The sequence below is a fragment of the Mesoplodon densirostris genome, chromosome 2 (assembly GCF_025265405.1).
Source record: "Mesoplodon densirostris isolate mMesDen1 chromosome 2, mMesDen1 primary haplotype, whole genome shotgun sequence".
Classification (NCBI taxonomy): domain Eukaryota; kingdom Metazoa; phylum Chordata; class Mammalia; order Artiodactyla; family Ziphiidae; genus Mesoplodon; species Mesoplodon densirostris.
Window position 1 is genome coordinate 118,954,701 of NC_082662.1, and position 23,105 is coordinate 118,977,805.

Consider the following 23,105-nt stretch of genomic DNA (forward strand, 5'->3'; position numbering starts at 1 on the left):
ACTGAGTCAGGGACAGCCTGGCTGGGCCACCAGTGTGGGCTGCTGAGTCACGCCCAACTGGTGCTGCTTCTGCAACAGGTGCAAAGGTTCTGAGACCGCCTCCAAGCCCCAGTGCAGCGTGACAGGCAACAGGCACACATGGGCAGGGAGAGCATGAAGCCCAGCCAGAAGCTGGGGCATACGTTCCCAGGAGGCTGCTGCCTGCAGACCTGACTCAGTGCTCCAAGGTGGCACCCAGCCACTGGATAGTCCAGGCTGCACCAGCCCAGTTTGACACTGAAAGGACCAAAAGACCCAAGGAACTGGGAAGGGAGCTGGGAAGTCAATCAGGTACACATACGACAAAGTTAGTAGCTTGGGCACTTTTTATTTTTTTATTTTTTGAAAGCTTCTAATATCCTTACATCAACAAAGACAATGTACCAAACAGCACTTCTTACTTATCTCCAGATTTCCCCAACACTGCTCTACAGCTTGGAATCTCGCAGCTTCCTAGATACCCCGAAGATGATTCAGCAGCTTGGAGGGGTGCACAGAGTTTATTTCTACCCTTGAGCCCTAAGAGGGAAAGTTGAATCCATCCCTAGGAGAAAACACTGCCCACCCAAAAGTCCAACCTCTAGCAACAAGTCTGAGGCTGGTTGTTCCTGAGCAGGGCAGGTGGGGGCAGCTGGGGGGAGGTCCACGTCTTGGCCTGTACTCCAAGGGAGCTTGTTCTTCTCAGCCCTGAGATGGATGACATCAGTAGGAAGCTGGGCAAACTCCAGGCACCTGAGGTCCTTTCTGGCTTTCCTGGGAAGAGGGCCCCCTGAAACAAGTAAAGTCTCACTCCTTGGTCCCTGCAGGTATTCTTAATCGTGCAATAGGAATGCTTAGAGAGAACCTAAGCAAGTATGCCAGCTGCCTCAGTGGCATTGCCATGTCTTCTCTCCCATCCCAGGCTGGGTACCACATCTTCCCAAGATCCCTAGGGAGGAAGGGGTTAACTTCTTTAGGTACGAGGTATGCACTTAGGGGTATGGAGCAGGGAAAGTGAGAAAGTCTCTTCCCCTAGCAGCTGGTGGGGCTGCCCACCTGGTTTGGGGGAAAAGGGGGCCACAGACTTCTGTGGTGGGGAAGGTGAGGAAGGTGCCTGGGGAAGCTGCAGTTGTCCTGAGGCAGAGGAAGCACAGGAAGCAGCTTGCCCACTCTCCCTGGGCCCTGTGAAAAGAGGACTCTTGCCGGAGGTCCTTGTAACCTGGCATTGTAAACACTGGGGACGCGCCCAGCAGCTATCCTCTGCCTTCTCTTAGTGCAGAACCCACCGAAGGAGACAAGACTCGGCTCTGGATTTGAGAAATGAAACCGAGGGGGAAGGAGGCTGCCATAGTGATGGGAGCCGGATGGAGGTCCTTTCCCCTCAAAGGTATACAAAAATGGGGGAAATGGCTCCATCCTGGAAAGTTAGCACACAGCCCAAAATGGGAGCCTGATCATCCAGGTCCTTCCAAATAGGGTGAGACTCTTCTAAAGCTACAAGAAATTTTGTGGCAAGCAGCACGGGGGCAGTGGGAAGCAAGAGCAGACTGACTGACACTGATGAGAAGCTTCTGTGGAGATGGAAACAGGTCTTCTGATTCACTGAGAACTGACTTCACTAGAATGTACCTAGCACATGGTAGGCACTCAGAGGTACTTGGATGAGTAAATGAATGAATGAAGAATATTTGGAGGGAAAGCGAGGCAAGCTAACACAGATTTTATCTTTGGGGATAAAGCTTTGGAGAGCCTCACTTGTTGGAGAAAGGTGGACTAAGGGGAGCCGGCCACTTGAGTGGGGTGGGGGGCTGTGTTTGGGTGAGGGTGCCAGCCTGGCAGGTTGAGACGTTGGGCCCTGGTCATGCCCCGATGGAGGATGGAGTGGGTGCCTATGTCGTGACACTGCCTGGCATTGAAAGGGCTCTGGCATGACAGGGTTGAGACAGGAGTGTGAGCCACAGGTTCAAACATCACCCTCTCCACATTCATTATCTGAGTCACAGGCACACAACTGGTAAGAGCTCTGACACCTCCTTCCCCAGCACCGCCCAACCCAGCCCTTGCTCCAGCCCCACCCTGAGAGAGCATCTCTAGCTCCTTGACCTAAAGTGCCTCTGAGCTTGGCGTGGAACGAGGACAGAGATAAGACTGAGCTGAAAGTGGACATGATGACAGCATCCCAGAGAGTCACAGAAAAGCCAAGAGACACCAGGATAAAGGGACCATCTGGCTTAGGAGGGCTGACCATGAGAGAGCATCCTTCCATTCTCTGCCTCTGAGCATCATACCACCCACAACCTGGGGCTCCCATAACCTATTTTGCTCCTCGTTAAGTGCCCGTGGCAGGCACATCCCCACAGCAAGAAAGCTGGACTGTTCCTTACAGAAGTAGAATAGATTTAATCTGTAACTCAGAAGTGTCTAGATTAGCTGCAGTTATGGACACCGAGAGCCTGGGAGGAAGCTGCCCTCTGAAGGCATCCCGAGGGGCAGAGAGGCACCCTCAGTACACAGAGGTGACGGGTGGGTTGTTAGCTTTGCGCTCAGCTTCAGTGCAGTACTTCTCAGGAAGGCCGGTGGCTCTGAAGGAGAAACACAGGTGTAAGGGGTGTAAGGGGTGTAATGGGTAGGGATAGAGAAGGAGACCAAAGAGGAGGCAGCGGAATTCTGTTTACAGAATCTAGGGACCTGTACTCCAATCCTGGTCCCCCAATCCATCCCCCAAACACATCCCTGTCAAGGCTCCAGCATCCTGCCAAGGAGTTCCCAGAGAGCCAGGAAGACCCCATCCCAGAACTTTCTCCAGGAGCCCCCTTCAGAGGGCCACAGCCCATGTGGGCCTGGAGTCAGGAGGAAGGCCCTCCCTGCATCCCTGTCACCATCCCTTCATTCCCCTAATCCCACACTTCCCAGCCCACCTCCCTGGGGAAGAGGAGAGGAGCTGGGCAGGAAGGGATTCCAGCACACCTCAGCTCCTCTATCTTTTTCTTCTTGATGTCTTCAATGTGCTCACGCCACTTCTGGGCCTCCTCTTTGAGGCGCCGGCCCTCCTCGAAGGTGGCGATCCGGTCCTGCACCTGCTTCTGCTGGTTCTCCCGCACCTGGCGCCGGAGCTCACTGGCATACTGTAAGCGTCCCATGGCCTTTTTCTTCTCCTCCAGCTGCTGCTTTTCAATCTGCTCTCTCTGAGCCCTAGAGGAGGGACACGTTCGAATGGGCTAAGCTGAGCTGTCCCAGCCCAGGGAAGTCTCTGGGGCAGCTGCTGGGTAGGCTCCTCCAGGGGACACGCTGCAGAGACTAAGGCCCTCCACACTCAGGCCCTCCTTTTCTGTGGCCAGAGATCAGCCCCAAAGGCTGATCCCAGCCAGGCCCGGGTTCATGGCATGTGACTCTATGCCATGGGCATGTTAAAAGGGCCCAACACTTGGGCCCAGAGCTAAGGCTCTGCTGTCACTGTTTTGAAATTCTTAATTGTTGAACAAAGGGCTCCACATTCTCGTTTTTCACTGAGCCCTGAAAATTTTGTAGCTGGCCCTACACCCAGGATGTCACCCACTGGAAGCTATTGTTCCTACTCTTCTCTCCTATAAGGATGCCTAACTCCTCTCCAGCTTGTTCTGAGATAGCTTTCTTTCTCTCTCTCTTCCTTCCTTTCCACTAACAATAATAATGATATTAACAAAACCAACAAAGAGGATGTTTAGGAAGTTCAAAGAAGTTGTAAACTCTGCAATGCTGGCTCTTCTTAGTTGCTGGAAGAAGAAGGAACTTAGCCTGTTATCTCTGATTTTTCTTACTACTCTCAGGAGCCTCTTCCGCAAGAAAACTTCATGAACCCTGACATCAGAAGGAAAACGGCTAATGTAGACGAGATGTCCCCAGAAAAAAAACTCAAATGAAATGTATTCACATCTCAGAGGAAATGCAGTCATAGGCCATCCTGAGCTAACTCCTTCTTTCTTCCTCAATGTAATCAAAAATAAAAACTAAATGTAAAATCACCTTAGGCCAGGACCTCTCAGCTGAGGTCACTCATACCCCAACCAAAAGCACCACTTCACAGACTCATTTCCCTCTAGCTATCTTCCAAGCTCCACCATGCATGGCATGTCCTCTCAGTGCTCAGCAACTCTTTTACACCATGTAGACACCTCCTAAAATTCTATACCTTTCAGGTTTATCAGAAGAAAACTGCTGACTTCCTTGCCCCTCTGTACTTATACACCAAATCCCCACTGCTCGGACACATCTATGAAAGCAGAAAGATTATCCTCCTTGCCTTGCCATTATTTTCCTATATAGAGAGCAGTTTTCTATTGCTTCACATTATGTGAAACAGGGTGGAAATGGGGAAACTGTATGTGTCATTAGAGAGCCCCTGGGGTGGCAGGCAATTGGAAATCTAAACGGGGAAGGGCCTGGTCATTTCACAGGGCTGGGGCAGGGATCCTGGAGGCTGGCTGCATTACAATCATCTTGGGACTCTCAAAACTCCTGATGCTTGGGCCTCACCCCAGACCAGTTAAATAAGAATCTCTGGAGTTGGCTCCTGGGCACCAGTACTCTTTGAAAGCTGCCAGGCATTTCTAAGAACCATTGGGTAGGGAAGGTCAGCTATTTCTGCTTAGTCAACAGGCTGACAGTTAAAGGCATCACTCTGTCCAGAAGCAGGAAGTCCATATACAGGCCATAGAGGAGGCCATGCTCTTGAAGTAGGAAAAGTTGGAATGCTGGCCATGCAAGAGACACTCCTAGCACTTGGAGATGCCCATCGTGGTGGTCACATGGCCCTGGAGACCCTAGGTCCAGATGCTAACCTAGAAAAAGATGAAATTGAACTTAAAGCTAGGGCTGGCAACATCGTTCTCAATGGTGAAAAACTGAAACCATTTCCACTAAGATCAGGAACAAGACAAGGATGTCCACTCTCGCCACTATTATTCAACATAGTTTTGGAAGTCCTAGCCATGGCAATCAGAGAAGAAGAAATAAAAGGAATTCAAATTGGAAAAGAAGAAGTAAAACTGTCACTGTTTGCAGATGACATGATACTATACATAGAGAATCCTAAAGATGCCACTAGAAAACTTCTAGAGCTAATGAATGAATTTGGTGAAGTTGCAAGATACAAAATTAATGCACAGAAATCTCTTGCATTCCTATACACTAATGATGAAAAATCTGAAAGAGAAATTAAGGAAACATTCCCATTTACCACTGCAACAAAAAGAATAAAATATCTAGGAATAAACCTACCTAAGGAGACAAAAGACCTGTATGCAGAAAATTATAAGACACTGATGAAAGAAATTAAAGATGTTACAGACAGATGGAGAGATATACCATGTTCTTGTATTGGAAGAATCAATATTGTGAAAATGACTATACTACCCAAAGCAATCTACAGTTCCAATGCAATCCCTATCAAATTACCAATGGCATTTTTTTACAGAACTAGAATAAAAAATCTTAAAATGTATACAGAGACACAAAAGACCCCGAATAGCCAAAGTGGTCTTGAGGGAAAAAAACACAGTTGGAGGAATCAGACTCCCTGACTTCAGATTATACTACAAAGCTACAGTAATCAAGACAATATGGTACTGGCACAAAAACAGAAATATAGATCAATGGAACAGGATAGAAAGCCCAGAGATAAACCTGTGCACCTATGGTCAACTAATCTATGACAAAGGAGGCAAGGATATACAATGGAGAAAAGACAGTCTCTTCAATAATTGGTGCTGGGAAAACTGGACAGCTACATGGAAAAGAATGAAATTAGAACACTCCTTAACACTATACACAAAAATAAACTCAAAATGGATTAGAGACCTAAATGTAAGACTGGACACTATAAAACTCTTAGAGGAAAACATAGGAAGAACCCTCTTTGACATAAATCACAGCAAGATCTTTTTTGATCCACCTCCTAGAGCAATGGAAATAAATAAATAAATAAACAAATGGGACCTAATGAAACTTAAAAGTTTTTGCACAGCAAAGGAAACTACAAACAAGGTGAAAAGACAGCCCTCAGAATGGGAGAAAATATTTGCAAACAAATCAACGGACAAAGGATTAGTCTCCAAAATATATAAACAGCTCATGCAGCTCAATATTAAAAAAAAAAAAACCCAATCCAAAACTGGGCAGAAGACGTAAACAGACATTTCTCTAAAGAAGACATACAGATGGCCAAGAGGCACATGAAAAGCTGCTCAACATCACTAATTATTAGAGAAATGCAAATCAAAACTACAATGAGGTATCACCTCACACCAGCTAGAATGGGCATCATCAGAAAATCTACAAACAACAAATGCTGGAGAGGGTGTGGAGAAAAGTGAACCCTCTTGCACTGTTGGTGGGAATGTAAATTGATACAGCCACTATGGAGAACAGTATGGAGGTTCCTTAAAGAACTAAAAATAGAATTACCATATGACCTAGCAATCCCACTACTGGGCATATACCCAGAGGAAACCATAATTCAGAAAGACACAGGCACCCCAATGTTCATTGCAGCACTATTTCCAATAGCCAGGTCATGGAAGCAACCTAAATGTCCATCGACAGATGAATGGATACTGAAAACGTGGTACATATATACAATGGATATTACTCAACCATAAAAAGGAACGAACTTGGGTCATTTGTAGAGACGTGGATAGATCTAGAGACTGTCATACAGAGTGAAGTAAGTCCGAAAGAGAAAAACAAGTATTGTATATTAATGCATATATGTGGAACCTAGAAAAATGGTACAGATGAACTAATTTGCAGGGCAGAAATTGAGACACAGATGTAGAGAACAAACGTATGGACACCAAGGGGGGAAAGTGGCAGAGGGGTGGGGTGGTGGGGTGATGAATAGGGAGATTGGGATTGACATATATACACTAATATGCTTAAAATGGATAACTAATAAGAACTTGCTGTATAAAAAAATAACTTAAATAAAATTCAAAAAAAAAAAGAAAGATAGGCTGCATCACTCAATCTCTACTTATCTGAGCATAACTTCTGTAATTTTTGTAGCCCTCCACCCTAATTAAAATTTTGTTTGGTTTATTTCCTAGTTTATTTTATTTTATTTTATTTTTATTATTTTTTAATGGCTGCACTGCACAGCATGCAGGATCTTATTTCCCCAACCAGGGATCAAAAATGGGCCTGGCAGTGAAAGTGCCGAGTCCTAACCACTGGACAGCCTGGGAATTCCCTTGTTTGTTTCCTTTAAAATTTTTTTTGATGTTATAGAGTCTGGATCAGAGCAAGAAGAGAGTCTTTCCCAGTTAGGCCAGAACACTTAGAGCCAGTAGAACATCCCAGGGGCCAGGTCAGGTGGTGGCAGATCTAACTGGTAGAAAGTAGAACTACTGAGACTGCTCACTGCTTTGGTGTAGGAGAAGGGAGACAGACAGTGAGAGATGGGAACACTTGACTTCCACTTATGTGTTGGAATTATAACTAAGCCAACTTAGAGAACAAAAATAAAAGGACAAAGAGCTGACAAGGCCAGAAAGATGGAGAAATACAGGTGAAGTCCATCCAAATATGAGTCTCTAACATCCTTCTTAGATGAATGGGCAAGAATGGTGTTTTATTCATCTCTTATATCTCCCATAGCATCCAACACAGAGCCTTGACTTTACGTGCTTAGTACATATTTGTCAAAAGACCTCCTTCAAAGCCCTGCTCTGATGACTCGCAACCCTGAGTGTGTGAGTTCTTCTCTCCCTCTCTCTTCAACCTCCCCTGCTGAAGTTTCAGCCCAAACTTGTCGAGGGACATGGAGGTGGGGAGGGCAGAAGGGATCAGATTTATACCTTTACTTACACTTTTAATGCTCCCGGGGAAATAATCCCTATAATCCCCAATTCCTTAATCACTTCCAGGTGCTATTTTCCAATTCTTTAATAAAATTCTTGGCTCAAGTGTCTTTGAAATATTTCAATTATCCATCTAGTTAGAATGACCCCACCAACCTAGTCAAGGTGGATGCACATCTGTCCATGGACATGCCAGAAACTGCCTTTCCACCCAGTACGGACCATCCCTGCCACAGTACCAGGAAGGGAAGCTGAGGTTTCCAGCTCCTCCTACCGAAGAATTCTCTCGAACTCATCCCGGTCCCGTTGCACCTGAACGGCCAGAGCGTGCTCCTTGAAAGCCACCTGTTCTAGCTGACTTTTCCGCAGTTTGGCTTCAGTTTCCATCTTCTTCTGTGCGTTTTCCTTTTCCTTTCTGCGCCACTCTCTGTCGGCAACCTCCTGGTTGCGTTTGGCCCGCAAGGCATCCTGGGAAAGGAGAGGGTGGGGAGACAAGTGAGGATGCGAAATACCCTCAGGTCCCTTTAGGAAGATACCTACTTCGGACTCTGCCCCAGCTTACTTTGAGAAGCCCCCCGAATTTCTCTAGCAGCAGGGTTATGCTAGGAAAGAATAAAGGGAATCCTGTCATAGAACTTTCAGGTCAGAAGATACCCTGAGGGGTCATCTTGTCCTTCCCCCACCCCCAGCTCATCCCAGTGCTTTCCCTATACCTGAAACACCTCCCAGCTGTCCTGCGATTGCTTCTAATTTTAATAATTGCTACTGATGGAGATGGCACAGTTTCCTCTGGTGACACATTTCAATGGTTAGTTAAGGTTGAAAGTTCTTTATGTGGCAGCCAAAATCTTTCTCTTGTACCTTAAGCACGTAATACACTTCTCGATCCTTGCCGCCATAGGCTTGGAAGCAGGCCCATCCCTCCGCCCTCCAGCTACTGAAGATAACTTGCATCCTCTCTTCTATACCCTCAGCCTTGAGACCATTCTACAGGCTGTCAAAGGAATAGTTAAGGGGATGGGAGAGGCCGAGAGAAGCTGAGACTGAATAGGTACCTGCTCTGCCTGGTAATCCTGGGCCTTCTCCTGCATTGCCCTCAGGCGGGCGATCTCCTTCTCTTTCTCCCTCCGGATTCTCTCCTGCTCAGCCTCAAATTCTGCTTCTCGAGCCTGCCAGGAAGAAAAGGCCTCACAGCATGGCTCCCATTGCCCCAGGCTTGCAGAGAGAAACTGAGCCCCTTGTCTATTCAATATTCCCCCTACCCCTTCCTGACTCCTTTTAAGGTAGGGCAAAATGACTAGCAATGCATTGACATGAAACTAATCGGCATTTGTAAGATGCTTCGTTGCTTACAAAATGCCTTCTCCTGAGCCTCCCTGGTGGCGCAGTGGCTGAGAGTCTGCCTGCCGATGCAGGGGACACGGGTTCATGCCCCGGTCAGGGAGGATCCCACATGCCGCGGAGCGGCTGGGCCCGTGAGCCATGGCTGCTGAGCCTGTGCATCCGGAGCCTGTGCTCCGCAACGGGAGAGGCCACAACAGTGAGAGGCCCGCGTACCGCAAAAAAAAAAAAAAAAAAAAAAAAAGCCTTCTCCTGTAATATCCCAGATGGTCCTCACAACATCTCATTAGATTGATATTATAAAGAAACTGATGTTCATAGAATTCAAGGGTCCTGTCCAAGATGGCACAGCTAGTAAACTACCAAACGGATTCAAATGCAGGTGAGCCCAGCCTTCATGCTCTGTCTGCTACTTCACAATTTCCAAGTTGAGGCTGCTGGGCCAAGTTTCTAGAGGTAACAACTGTGGCTTCCTGCCTGTCATGTAAAGTACAGGAGGTGGAAGTTATCTCATTAGTCCTTTTGGGCAAATGGCCAACCGTGCGATGTGCGGCCTCCCAGTTGTTAGAAGATATCTAAGGAATGAACTACCAAAATTAGCTCCCTTTGCCACTTCTCTGAACGAGCAGACATATCCCTAAAAGCTTTCCATACACAGCTTCCCAACTACAATTCTTGGGTAGTCATAAGACTAATAATGGCTTAGGTTGGGTGGAAATGTGGTCATCCCTCAAAGAATGTTCCTTAACCTCATTCCACCTTTCCAGACTTCTGTGCACCCGATGAGTTGTCAGCTTGTGAGCTGTGCACAGCTGGCTGTGTGTCAAGCTGGTTTCTCTGCTCCACATTGCCCTAGATGGCAGGGCAGGGAACTCTGGAGGCTTCCACCACCAATCTCTGCCTTTAGCTCTAAAGCGGCAGCCCCGGCTGTAAGAGCAGAGACCACTGTGAGGTCAGGGAAGGGCTTGTGATATACTTGGATACTTCTGGTGGGCTGTGGGCATGCCCAAGTGCCCGATCCCTTTGCCAGTTTCCTGCCTTTCCCAGCTCCTCCTGCCAATGACATTTTCATGTATGAAGACAAGACATATTCCTCTCCTGCTCAGAAATCAATGGCAATTCCTCATCATTCCACACTTCCAGCTCTGCTCAAGGTCCAAGGCATTCCCAACAACTGCTCTCAGCTCTCCATCATCTCACTACCTCATTTCCCATCACAATCACCAGAGACTCTCTGCTGCAGCCAGTGAAACTGTTCACCAATTCCAACACGTGAGTGGCTTATTATCACCACCTTTGCCCATTCAGGGAAACAGTTGCTGAGTTCCATATGTTGTACATAACATTACTCTAGGTACGTTCAGCCTGTCTGATAGTGGACACACACTGAAGCTTTCAGGATCTTTTCAATCAGTCAATGACTAGGTTCACAAGGTTGTTGTAATGACTAGATAAGACCACACACAAAGCCCTTAGCACAGAGCCTGTGTACAGACTAAGTGCTTGATTAATGGTAGTTGTGTGATCATTAGTATGCTGGAACCCCCATGTCCCCAGTCTCGCGTTCTCACTCTGTTGCCTGCATATCTCTGGCATCCAGTAAGGAAGCCAAAGCCAATAAATGAGCTTTGCTGAGCTTCATTTTCTATCGTTTGCATTTGGAGTATAGAGGTATATCAAATATGCCTTTTCCAATTGCACCCACACCCTCCCCCTACCCATAATTAAGAAACCCTACCATAGAGAAGTATGGAATTGTCATGGAACCTCAAAGCTAGCAGGGAAGGCAGGACTCACGCATGAGGAGTTGAATAACTTTCCTGCCACCTCAAGTCTTTCCTTCTCTTCTTATAGAAATCCATGTTCACTCCATCCAAACCATGTCTAAAAGCTTCCTTTTGTCCTCCATTCCTCACAGACCCCAATCATGCCATTACTCATTCTTGTCCCAGAATGAGTCCACACATTCATGAGCTGCATCTCCCTATAACTGTTCGAGGGTATTGCTCCCTGTTTCATGGTGCATTTGTTCTTACAAGTACTACAGGGGGTGGTGGTTGAAGGCTCTATTTTCTGAGCCTAGCCTCCAGTATAGGATGGATACCCAATATAGGAATTTTCACGAGAAATTTATGGGGCAGCTGACTCATGATTGATTACTGAAGATATAATTATCCAGGTCATGAGGAATCCACGAAAACTTTACTTTCACCAATAGTTTTAATTTTCTTCCCCGCCTGCACCTGACCCTCACCCCAACTTCTAATCAAAGGTGTTAACAAGGACAATAACACCCTAATTGGGGTGTCCTTTCCAGGCTACTCTCTGGTAATGAACAAGGGGACTGGCCAAGTTGAAGAGAAAAAGAAGCCAGGCCCTTGAACTAAGGACATGAATTTTAGGATGATGACATAACTATCTTCTGTTGAGTTAGCTTAGTTCTCATGCCTGCATCTCCCTGAGACAGACACTCCATTCCTGCTCAGAAGTCCCAGGCATCAGTAAGCAGATCCCTACCATCTTCTTCTTGGTAAATTCCATCACCATCTGGTCTGCCAGCTTCTCCTGAGCAAGCAGCTCTGCTTTCTGCCTCTGGTTTTCGTCATTGATGCGTTTGATCTCAGCCTGCATCTTCAGCTTTTGCTGGTGTCTTCGTTCCAAGTCCTGCCACCGAAGGGAGAGAGCCTCAGAGTAGAAGGGGAAAGATCAAAAGATACTGGCCTATTAGGACAGAGAGACACAGATGGAGGCAGGGAGAGAGATGCACACTCTGAAGTCTAGCTCCAGTTACTGCCCTTGATTAAAGCTGTTTTTTCAAGGGTCATCAATGACCTCTTCTAGCCAAATGGCCCTTTGCAGTCTTCATCCACCTTGACTTTGCGGCAGCCCCTGACACTGTTGACCTCTCTGAACTCTCAGGAAGTGGAGGCTCCTAAAATTCTACTCAGTGTCTCCCCCATGTCAGGCAAAATCCTATCCTTTGTTCATTATGCTTTCCTCCTGCCTTCAATTTCCTTCCCCTATTCAAACCCAAACCTTTGGTCTCTGTTCAATAGTGATGATGAAAATAGATAAAATAGGGTATTGCACTAATTGAGTACTTTTTATTCATAAGACACTTTATATAACCTACCTCTAGCACCTAAATATACCCCCAAAAACCCTGAAAGGTAGTCCTTGTTATCTTTCTTGTACAGGTGGAAAAACTGAGGCTCAGAGTTTAAGCGACTTGCCCAGGGCCATACAGCTAATGAAATCCAGAGCCAGAATTTTGGAACCTGGTCTGTCTAAACTAAAGTTCCAATCTTCTCTGGAGCTCTTACTTGATTGCCCCAAGTTTTCATTCTCTCTGCATTTCTGAATTTCCTTTGAGACTTAACATGGTGCCACACCTCCTCGGACTTGATCATATGCTGCCGTGAGGATCCCATTCGCTTCCTGTGTGTTCATTCTGTCCCAGCCAGAGGACAGGGACCATGTGTAACACTTATTCTCTTTCCCAATACTGAGAGGGAAACAGCAAATACTCACTAATGAGGCAGGGAAGAGGGGGCCGAGGTGAGTGGCAAGTGAGAAAGAGAAAAAAACCTCAGAGAGAAAAACAATGAGTGATGGACATCAGAATCCCAACCACCCTGAGTGACAAGATCCCCTCTAAGGAATGAGCCTGAGCCTTTGAAAGCTCCCAGTGATCAGACCACTTCTGAGCACATCCTCAGGTCCCAATGTGGAGGGGCACTGGGACCTTGGGCAGTGGCCTCCCTATCGTCTCAAACTTGGACTCCTTGCTTCAAACTCCCCTACCCATCAACTCACCCCACCTCCCACACTGCTCCCAGCTCCTTTCATTTCTTCAAAGACTAACCCCTACCTGGCCTCCCAGCTCCTCCTCAGCCCAGCTTCTGCCCTAACGCATCCCAGGCAACACTGCTGACCCTCCCCCAGCTTGGCTCACTGCCCAGTGCAGGGCTCTTTCCTCCAGGAAGCCTCCTGAACCAGACCAGCACAGTGCTGTGTGCCTCCCCCCAGGTCCACATGGTGCCTGAGTCAGGGCCGCCAGCATCCTCTCACTCTCCGGGCACCTGCCTCCTTGCTCACGCCACAGTTCCCCTCTTCACACTCCAACTCCCACACTCTTCTTTCCCCTTTTCCCTTTCTTCCTTTCCTTCCTACCTTCTTTCCATCAGTTTTGCGCATGCCATTGGTACCCCAGGCAGTATTTAATCCCACTGACCCTCAAAGCTAGAAAAGCTGCTGACTTCTGATCTATGACATACATATAATCATACATTTACTTACTTCTTTGCCTATTTATTTACTTTTTGGTTTGTTGTTTTTGTGGGGTCATTTCATTTCCAAGAAACCAGGACTTCCCCTGTTTCTCATCTTTGAAGCCATCATAAAGCAACCCCAGATAAACTCCCTTCATTCTCTCCATCTTGCTAGCAAGGTGGGGAAAGCTGCCCTTGCATCACCGTGAGATGACCCAGTTCTAGGCTGGGGAGGCAGAGGTTTCTATCTTTGCCCAATGATACTGCCTGGAGACTTAGGGAGTGCCTAGGAGGACAGGAAGAGGACAATGATGTAACACTGGAGTAATTGCGTTGACTCAGTGACACCTGGAACTTTCTCAATGAACCCACCAATGTCCATTCCCCACAATCAAGGTGGATTTTCCAGTCTCCTGCATATCTACCCCAGAACTGTCCTTCCTGTCCCTTTCCCTCTCTCTCCTGAGCCAGGAGCTTGGCCAGGTCTTGTCTGTCTTCATAGCCCTGTTGCTCCCCTTCTCAAGCAGTTCACAAGGCTGCCTGCCCCTCATCTTCCCTGACCATCTGGTGATCAGCCTCCCACCCCTCACACAGATCCTCATACTGCAAGTGCTCAAGAAGCCCTCATAATTATAAGGCCCCCCATGAGATCCTTCAGGGCCCCCTGTCACTCCTCACCATCAGATTCACTGGGAGATGACAACTCAGTCACCCATAAACATGGGGAAGGAGGAGAACAATAAAAGAATATGTGTTCCACAAGTTAAATGGCACCATGAGGAAATAATCAGGCAAATTAGAATGTGGGACATTCTTCAAGTCAAATGTCCTGGATGCTTCAAAATATCAGTGCTATAAAAATGAATGAATGAATGAATGAATGAGTGAGGGAACTCTTCTAGATCAAAATAGACTAAAAAGACTTAGTGAATGCAATGTGTGAACCTTGACTGAATCCTGGTTTGAATGAAAGAAAATAACTGAAAATATATTTTTGTAACAACTGAGAAAATTTGAGTGTAGAGTAAATATTAAACGATATTATAGAATCATTGGATTCTAATTTTGTTGATAATGGTGTTGTTGACTTGTAAGCAAATGTCCTTCTTCAGAGACACAGGCTGAAGCAGTCAGCAGCAAATTGTCAAGATGTTGGCAACTTACTTTCAAATAGTTTAACAATATCAAAATATGTATATACATCTAAAAGAGACAAGCAACTCAGGCAGATTAACAACCACTGAATCTAGGTGAAGCATTGATGGGTGTGATACAGTTCTTTCAACTTGTCTGTGTGTATAAAATTTTTTAAAAGTGAAAAATTGAGGGGAAAAAAGAATAAATGCCCCAAATGCATGCCATGTACCTCACAGTGCCAGGGACGTTTGTATATTGCAGCAGATCAGATAAGGTCAATAGAAGAAGATTTGTTCAAGTCTACCTGGTCTGAACAGGTGTGTCATCATTTCTTTTGCAATGGATATGCTTACTAATTATATTTACGCTAACAGGAAAAAAGGGTGTGACTCCTCAACACAATTAATGACGCTGGGATGCAATGTACTTTGGATGAGGCAACAGCAGGGAGTCTAGACCTAAGACACTGCTACTGCTCACCTACAAAGTCTATGATACCCCTAGATAATTGAGGGAAGACAATAAAACATCCCTATGTTTATTTGTGCAAAGCATGTAGCCATATCTTTCCTTCATGTGTGCATTCACACAGATATGCCAGTTCTGGACCCCAAGTCCCAGTAAGGCAGGGACGGTATCCAAATCACTGCTCCTCCCCCAGCATGACTCCACAGCCAAACAAGTTTCATATGGCAATAAAAAGTTGATGGTGACAATGATGTGAAATGAGCATGTGCCTGACGGAACATCAGCCCACACGCTCAAACCCCACAGTGTTGGAGGGCTTTTTTGCTGTTGCCGGTGGAAGTTGGCATTATCTGGGCAGCCCTGTTACCCTTAGATCCTCCTCTTGGAGCTGCTCCATATATGCGTGCATCTGCTCCTTATCCTGTTCCTGCTGCTCGGCAAGCAGCGATCGCTCCTCCTGCTTCTTTTCCATCTGTTCCACAATGTGCCTTCTTCCTCTGGGAAGAAACAGTGCCACGGTGTCTTAGAAACCAAGGGTCTGTGTCTCTCTGTTCTCACCTCCACCCAAATAACCCCCAAGACGGGAGGCATCATAGGAACAATGTGACAAGTGCCCCCTAAACATGGCTATGCTTCATGAACCCAGACCAAAGTCCTTCCCCAGAGGGTCCTGGCAGGTTGGTCCTCTCCCTTCTGAACTCCTGGTTCTGGAGCTCACCCTTCTTTTTCTTTTTTTTTTTTTTTTTTTAATTTCATGCAGTCCACTTTATTGATTTTTTTTCTTTCATAGATTGTACTTTTCTCTTGTTGCAGAGCACGGGCTCTAGGCACGCGGGCTTCAGTAGTTGTGGCTCACGGGCTCAGTAGTTGTGGCTCGTGGGCTTAGTTGCTCCACGGCATGTGGGATCTTCCCGGACCAGGGCTCAAACCCGTGTCCCCTGCATTGTCAGGAGGATTCTTAACCATTGCACCACCAGGGAAGCCCCTCACCCTTCTTGATATTCCCTCACTTCATTTGTTTGCCCAAGAGGCATCCACATTGTAATACGCCTTCTCCCTTTCAGTGTGTAAGAGCTTCTGAAATCCTACCACCTCCCAAGCCTTCCCAGAGTAATCAGAGGGAGTGACCTTCTCAAGCTGGATTCACAGAGCTTCCCAGAGTTAAAAAGCCCATGACTGGGCTTCCCTGGTGGCGCAGTGGTTGAGAGTCCGCCTGCCGATGCAGGGGACACGGGTACGTGCCCCAGTCCAGGAGGATCCCACATGCCGTGGAGTGGCTGGGCCCATGAGCCATGGCAGCTGAGCCTGTGCTCTGCAACGGGAGAGGCCACAACAGTGAGAGGCCCGCGTACCGCAAAAAAAAAAAAAGCCCATGACTTCTCCTGTCTCTGGTGCATCTGCTATCACCCAGTGTATCTCGTCTTCCCACTCCATCTCCCATGCCTAGTTTGCTAAGTGTCCTTCTTATACCCAATCGTATATTTTAAGACCGTCAGCTGCGGGTGGACAGGGCTGAGTCTGAGGAAGTCTCTCCACTCAGCAGTGCCCTGGCTCAACAATGGAAAGCAGAGAAACCAGATTCTACAATCAGTGTTGCCAGGGACTCCCTATGTGTTATTGGGATGTCAATAAGTTTGGAAGCATCCAGGCCCCATGCTATATGACTAAAGGCTGGGAGAGTGGGAGAAGACACAGATTAGGATAAGAATCTCCAGGAAGGAGTATGAGATTGACATTCAGATAGAGATCTTGAATGGCTTCATGACTCTAGATGAAATACACTAGAGCAATGAGTAAAAGAGTTACATGGAAGCAGGTTTAGACTCAATATAAGGACCAGGTCAAATCATTAGAGCTGCTGATAAGGCAGGGATTTTCCTTTCATTGCAACTGTTTATGCAAACAATGAAGAGCCACTCGGCCATGAAATAAACTTTTATTGGGAGCCTGCTATAGTGAACCAGGTACCTACTAGAAGTACAAAGATGAATGGTACATGAGAACAGAATACAGATGGGGAGAAAGAACTGCTACTCAGTGTGGTGCAATGACTATTTTTTTTACAAGGACTATTTATAGAGGTAATTCTTGAATTATATGGTTGGCGTTCTAAATCCAGGATACTATGATTCTATAGTTTACCAGCGTTGGGACTTGTCCTTTCCTGCAAAATGAAGGGGACTGAATTTACTCATTCTAACATGTATTAAGCACCTACTACAGTCCAAGCACTCTGGTAGGCCCAGAAGCTACAGAAATGAATAAGACAGGGACCCTGCCCTCAGTGAGCAAATAGCCTGGTGAGGGTCAGGGAGCCACAGTGCAAGGAGGGGTGTGCCAGAGTATAAACAGGGTGTGGCGGGACCCAGAGAAGGGGGCCCTAAAGCCTGCCAGGTGAAGTGAGGGAGGTTTCTCAGAGGAGGAGACAGCAAAGTTACATACTAAAGGAAGAGAGCAAGTTTTTCGGGGGGCAAGGAAAGAGAAGGGTATTCAAAAGAGAGGGAACAACAAAAGTCATGAGCTTTTGTCAAGACCTGGCATGTTGGGGGAAATGAAGGAAAGCCTCATAGAATGGATGGCAGGAAATGGTGCAAAATGAGGCTGAATTGGGGCCAGATTATGAAGCACCTGTTGTGATCTTGGAAATAAGCTTTAAGAAGTTCTGTGGTTCTCTGAATCACTCCATAAAGGTTTTGAGATAATAACAGAGGAGGATAATGACGATTTCTCGCGTCTTCCCCCTTTGCAAGGCTATATGGACCTAAAGACACATGGAAATGACTTAGAGAGGGAGGTGCCAAAGCCATCTCTTTACCGGATTCTCTCTTCCCGCCTCCTTCTGTGCAGCTCCTCCTGCCTCTGAATGGATTTCTGCCGCTCCACCTCCATCATCTGATCCAACCGCTTCTCCTCTGCATCCAGTTCTTTTTGGATCAGCTGCTTCTCCAGAATTTGGGCATCCCGGATGGCATGGCACTTAGCATTGAGGATGATCTGGGGAGTGGAAATAAAGTTGTGGTACTAGGCCTGGGAGTAAGGATGTGGGGGGGGGATTGCATCACAGGGATGTGGAAGTTGGAGCGGGGAGAAATGGGAGCAGAATCCTATTGAGTGTGCACACAAGCCCAGAAAAGCAATAGCGTTGGGGCTTCCCTGGTGGCGCAGTGGTTGAGAGTGGTCTGCCTGCCGATGCAGGGGACACGGGTTCGTGCCCCGGTCCGGGAAGATCCCACATGCCGCAAAGTGGCTGGGCCCGTGAGCCATGGCCGCTGAGCCTGCGTGTCCAGAGCCTGTGCTCTGCAACGGGAGAGGCCACGACAGTGAGAGGCCCGCGTATCACAAAAAAAAAAAAAAAGCAATAGCGTCTTTCAGGGTATTGGATCTTAGTGTTTGAGGGGTCATGGATCACGCTTTGGGAATATGATGAAAGCCATGGGCTTTCTCCTCCATAAAATTCATTTGCATCTGTACACACAAAATTTCCATAAAACTTCAGAAGTTCATGGTCCCCCTTAGAGACCCATGAACCCCAAGTGAAGACCCGCTGTTCTACACTTCGGGGAAACAAACATTCTTGCAGAGGCCAAGCCACTAGATTTTTAAACTAGAAGAGCCCAACATGACACATAAGGGAATGAAAAACCGTGAGCCATCAATAAGAACTATGGAGTAAAAGCTTTGGAAAATAAAAGGAAGTAGAGAAGATTTACCTGAGAGACAGAAAGAAACTGTAGATGAAGGGGTTGGGGAGTCAGCATTTTTCATTTGGCCAGGAAGTGAACCACATGCAAATGAGTTACACAATAGAATTCCAAATGAGCCTCTAGTCTTCTTTATGCTCTCAGCTAAGGCAAGTGCTTTGAAAATGACAAAAAGAACCCAATTGCCTGGGACCACCATATGTGGCCAGAACTGAACTAGCAGGATAAGATACAAGTAACATCCTCACATGCATTTATCAACCCACAGTTCGCAAAGCCTCTCCCATATATTAGCATATTTAATCCTGCCGATAATTCTGCTAAGTAGTTTTACCACCCTCATTTTACAAATGAAGAAAGTGAGGCTCAGGGAGGGAAAGTGACTTGCCAAAGGTCACACAGCAGGCACATGGCAAGTGCAGCTCTCCGCCCCGTTCCCCTGCCAAGGCCAGAGCCTGACCTTTCACCCCTGCACCCTGTCTCCAGCTGGAGCCCATGCTGTCAGGTGTGTGAATAAGAGATAAGAGAAGGGAGGACTTCCCTGGCAGTCCAGTGGTTAAGACTCTGTGCTTGCACTGTAGGGGGCATGGATTTGATCCCTGGTCAGGGAAATAAGATCTCGCAAGCTGTGTGGCACGGCCAAAGGAAAAAAAAAAAAAGAGAGAGAGAGAGAGAGGGGCTTCCCTGGTGGTGCAGTGGTTAAGAATCTGCCTGCCAATGCAGGGGACACAGGTTCGAGCCCTGGTCCGGGAAGATCCCACATACCGCGGAGCAACTAAGCCCGTGCACCACAGCTACTGAGCCTGCACTCCAGAGCCCGTGAGCCACAACTGCTGAAGCCTGGGCGCCTAGAGCCCATGCTCTGCAACAAGAGGAGACACCGCAATGAGAAGCCCGCGCACCACAACTAGAGAAAAGCCCGCACACAGCAACAAAGACCCAACGCAGCCAAAAATAAATAAATAAAATTAAATTTAAAAAAACAAAAAAAGAGAGAGAAAGAGAGATAAGAGGCGGTAGGGAGAATGGAGAGCTCACCTTGCTCATGTCCTTCAGCTCCTCCACCTGCTCCATCTGCAGCTGCCTGGCTCTCTGAAGGAGGTTCTGGGCCCTGTCCTTGTCTACCTCCTCCAGATTGTTGAGCTTCTTGCTGTTCCTCCTAACCATTTCCTTCTGTTTCATGATCGTCTTGCGTGTGGTCACTGCGTCCTGTGGGAGCCACGTCGGGATTAGTGGGGGGTTGCTGCTTGTGCTCTGTGCCCTGGGCACTAGCCTGGCTGCCACGGTTGACCCCAGATGAGTTTCGCCTCACCCCACGGCACTGTCAGAGCCCAGGGGTTTCTCAGCCTGGCTTCCTCGCCCTTCCCGCTGCCCTGCGGTTCCTCCCACGCCCACTCTTAATTCTACAACATGTCCTCTTCAGCACGTTCACGTCCCATTTCATGGTCCCCTAACTAGAGCTCCCAGTCTCGTGGGAAGCCAGCCTCTCCCCAGCCCTTCTCTTCAACCCCCCTCTGCATAGATGGGGGACGGGGGTAGCTACCACAATGGCTTCCTTCTCCTTCTTGAAGGCCTGCTCCCTGGCCTTGAGTTCTTCTCTAGTCAGGACGTGGGATGCCCATTTGATCCGCTCAAACTCCTCAGGGCTCATGATAAGGGACTCCCCGAAGGGGTCCTTGGTGGGGATGCTGACACAAGGATTGAACAAAATTAGGGAGGGGAGGGGAGGGCAAGCTCTCAGCACCACACTGCAGGCTGCTCTGCTCTCTTCCCCACCCCTCATCACTGCCCACCCGCCTGCAGGGACTCGGGCAAGGGTAGGAGAGACAGCCAACTGTGCAACGGGTCCACTGGGGAAAAGTGGTCCCAGGCAAGGGTGGAGTAGCGTCACGGGCTAAAGAAGGGACAGTTTAAGGACTTTTTCTAAAAGGTCCAGTTCATATGCTACCTTCTCTGCGCCGCCGTGTATGACCCTCCCCCATGTATACATGCATACACCACCTCCTTCCCTCTGCTCTACCTGCCAGTGTTGTGGCAACTTCTGTTTCCCTTGCTGGATCACAGGCTCCTCCAGGATACGGACTCTGTCTTAACCCCACAGGTAGCCCAGTGTCTGGCACAGTGCTGGGCACAGAGTGAGGACTCATAATAAAGTTGTTGAATTGAACTTTTAAAATAGATGATTCCTCAAGGATGACATGAAAAGAGCAAGGGGATGCCAGACAAGGATGAAGTGGATGCCAGTGAGAAACAAAAACATCCCTGTGCATCCAGCCCAGAGAGGAGCTTTGAACCCTAAATATTAATTAAACTCTCTGATCAACAATAGTCAGAGACATGTCTATAGACCTTTCTAGCCGCCCAACACATTCAACAACCCAATAGATAATTGTAATGATTACAAACAAATGACACACGTTAAAGATGGAGCAGGGGGGGGGGGTGATAAAGGTGTTTCTGGGTGAGGCGATTTAACAGGTACATGGTTAGGAGGCAGGAAGTTAAGCTTCCTCCAATAAAACTGGTGCAGGGGAGGTGTCCAGGATGTGGACGAATGAGCGAGTGGACCTGAGGCTTAGCCAAGATCTTGTGGTTCACTGGGTGGCGTGGCCCCAAACATCTGGGATCTGGAATAACAAAAAATAATCTAAATCTGAGACAGCATCTCATGCTGCTCTCAGCAGCCCTGACAAGTCACCAGCAACTTCACCTCCAACTTGTTTTTTAGGACTGGACCAGTCCAAGAAGGAGACATTTCTTGGGCCCCAGGAGTATCTGCAGGGCTGCTACCACATCTGGCCATTTGATGCCAGAGCTGACCAGACAGTACTCCTGGAGCTGTGTCCCAGTCATGCCTCCCCAGCTTGTGACACAGGCTACGTTTTCTGGGACTTCAAGTTTTTAGCGAGTGGAGCCGCATTAGGAAGAACGGTTTGGAGAATGAAGCACTGGCACAAGAGTTAAACCACTGAGTGATGGTGTTGGCTCAGTTCAGATGGCTGAGCTGGGCCTAAACCCCACAGGAGGGGCCCAAGCAAGGGAGCTGCTCCAGTCAGGAAGCCATGCTGAGCTAATCCCAAAGGAACCCAAGAGCCCTTGGGAATTTCCTCTTCTGGCCTCAGAGCCTGGGAAGAAGCCAAGGGGCTAATTAGGCATCTGGTCAGTTTCCCTTTGCTTCCTATTCTTGATGCAGCCGAAAGGAAGTGACTCATCTGGACATTTCCCTTTACCAATGGGAAAGTGCACTAATGGGGGCTCAGAGAGGACCCCTAAGCACCTCCCCTCTACCAGCCCCATAGGACCCACAGCAGCCAGAAGAAAGGGAAGAGAAAGAAGCTGGGAATTAAGGGCAATGGCAGTAATAGATTCAAGGTGGGGAGAAACAAAAGAAACCAAAATGGAGAAAAAAGGAGAACAAAGAAACAAAAGGGGGGAAATGAATAGGAAAGAGGTGGGGTCTGCAATCACAGAATGAGACAAGGTGGGTTTCCCCATCTCTACACAGAGGTCCTCAGCGGAAAGGCTCTGTGTGCTAGGTACTCACTTGAGCTCCCGGACCATGTCCCGGGTGATGAGCTGGACGGTCTCTGGCTTGTGGTCCAAGCCCAGGGCAGTGAGAGTTTTCCGAATGACATGCTTATCTCGGAGCAGCACAATGGGGCTGTCGCTCTGGGTCAGAGGCTGTGATGTCAGGAAGGACAGCTTAAAAGCTGGTCACCACACTTCCTGCTGGTCAGCCCTAACTTCAAGTGCAGCCTTCCCCTCTCCTGGGGTTTCTACCCCATCCAGTGGCAGGGGAGGCTGGCTGGGGCCCAGACTGCAGGACCACCAAGAGTAGCCAGGGCACTGAGAGAGCAGCAGGGTACTCTGCCCTTGAACATGGCCAGATGTGCTCTGTACCGACCAACTCTTCTGAGAGCAAGGCTTCTTATACCTTGTACAGATACTCCCAGAGGGATGGGGGCGCGGGGGGAGGGTTGCTAGCGAACGTCCATTCCTAACCTAAAACCATCAGGAACGAAAATCTGGGTTCTCTAGGTTCTCCTCCCTCCGTGGTTTACGAAAGAAAAAAGAATTAGCTCTCCTGACCACACCGTGGGTTTGAAGCATACAATTTGTTACAGACTCATCCAATCTATGATATTTGTTATTTTTAATCCTTTCTAATGATTCATTTACTTTCATCCCCCAAAAAAGCCATATGGAGGAAATTAGACATAGCTAAATGGCCCCGGTGGAGACCTGCCCTTAAATCTAATGGGGTGAGGAAGTCAGTGAGTTAGAATTCAGCAAGGAGAATACAAATTAGATATATGAGGTTTTTAAAAAATGCT

The 23,105-nt window shown here is 47.7% G+C and overlaps 1 protein-coding gene across 3 annotated transcripts in view; it reads right to left on the minus strand.

Annotated features, from left to right (window-relative positions):
• Positions 1-393: 393 nt before the first annotated feature.
• Positions 394-23,105, minus strand: part of CFAP45 (cilia and flagella associated protein 45) — a 30,527-nt gene continuing 7,815 nt past the window's right edge. Inside the window, exons 1-11 of one of the 3 annotated variants that reach the window (XM_060088317.1) lie at positions 22,316-22,347; positions 20,792-20,895; positions 20,315-20,459; positions 19,810-19,980; positions 17,886-18,064; positions 15,438-15,567; positions 11,712-11,858; positions 8,909-9,022; positions 8,128-8,321; positions 2,986-3,210; positions 394-2,600 (exon numbers count right to left, since the gene is read on the minus strand). In XM_060088317.1, the coding sequence (XP_059944300.1) occupies positions 2,522-2,600; positions 2,986-3,210; positions 8,128-8,321; positions 8,909-9,022; positions 11,712-11,858; positions 15,438-15,567; positions 17,886-18,064; positions 19,810-19,980; positions 20,315-20,422 (1,347 nt within the window). In that variant the 5' untranslated portion in view covers positions 20,423-20,459; positions 20,792-20,895; positions 22,316-22,347 and the 3' untranslated portion in view covers positions 394-2,521. Of the gene's footprint in view, positions 2,601-2,985; positions 3,211-8,127; positions 8,322-8,908; positions 9,023-11,711; positions 11,859-15,437; positions 15,568-17,885; positions 18,065-19,809; positions 19,981-20,314; positions 20,460-20,791; positions 20,896-22,315; positions 22,471-23,105 lie in introns of those variants that run through there. The other 2 variants (XM_060088319.1, XM_060088318.1) reach the window with 2 other exon arrangements.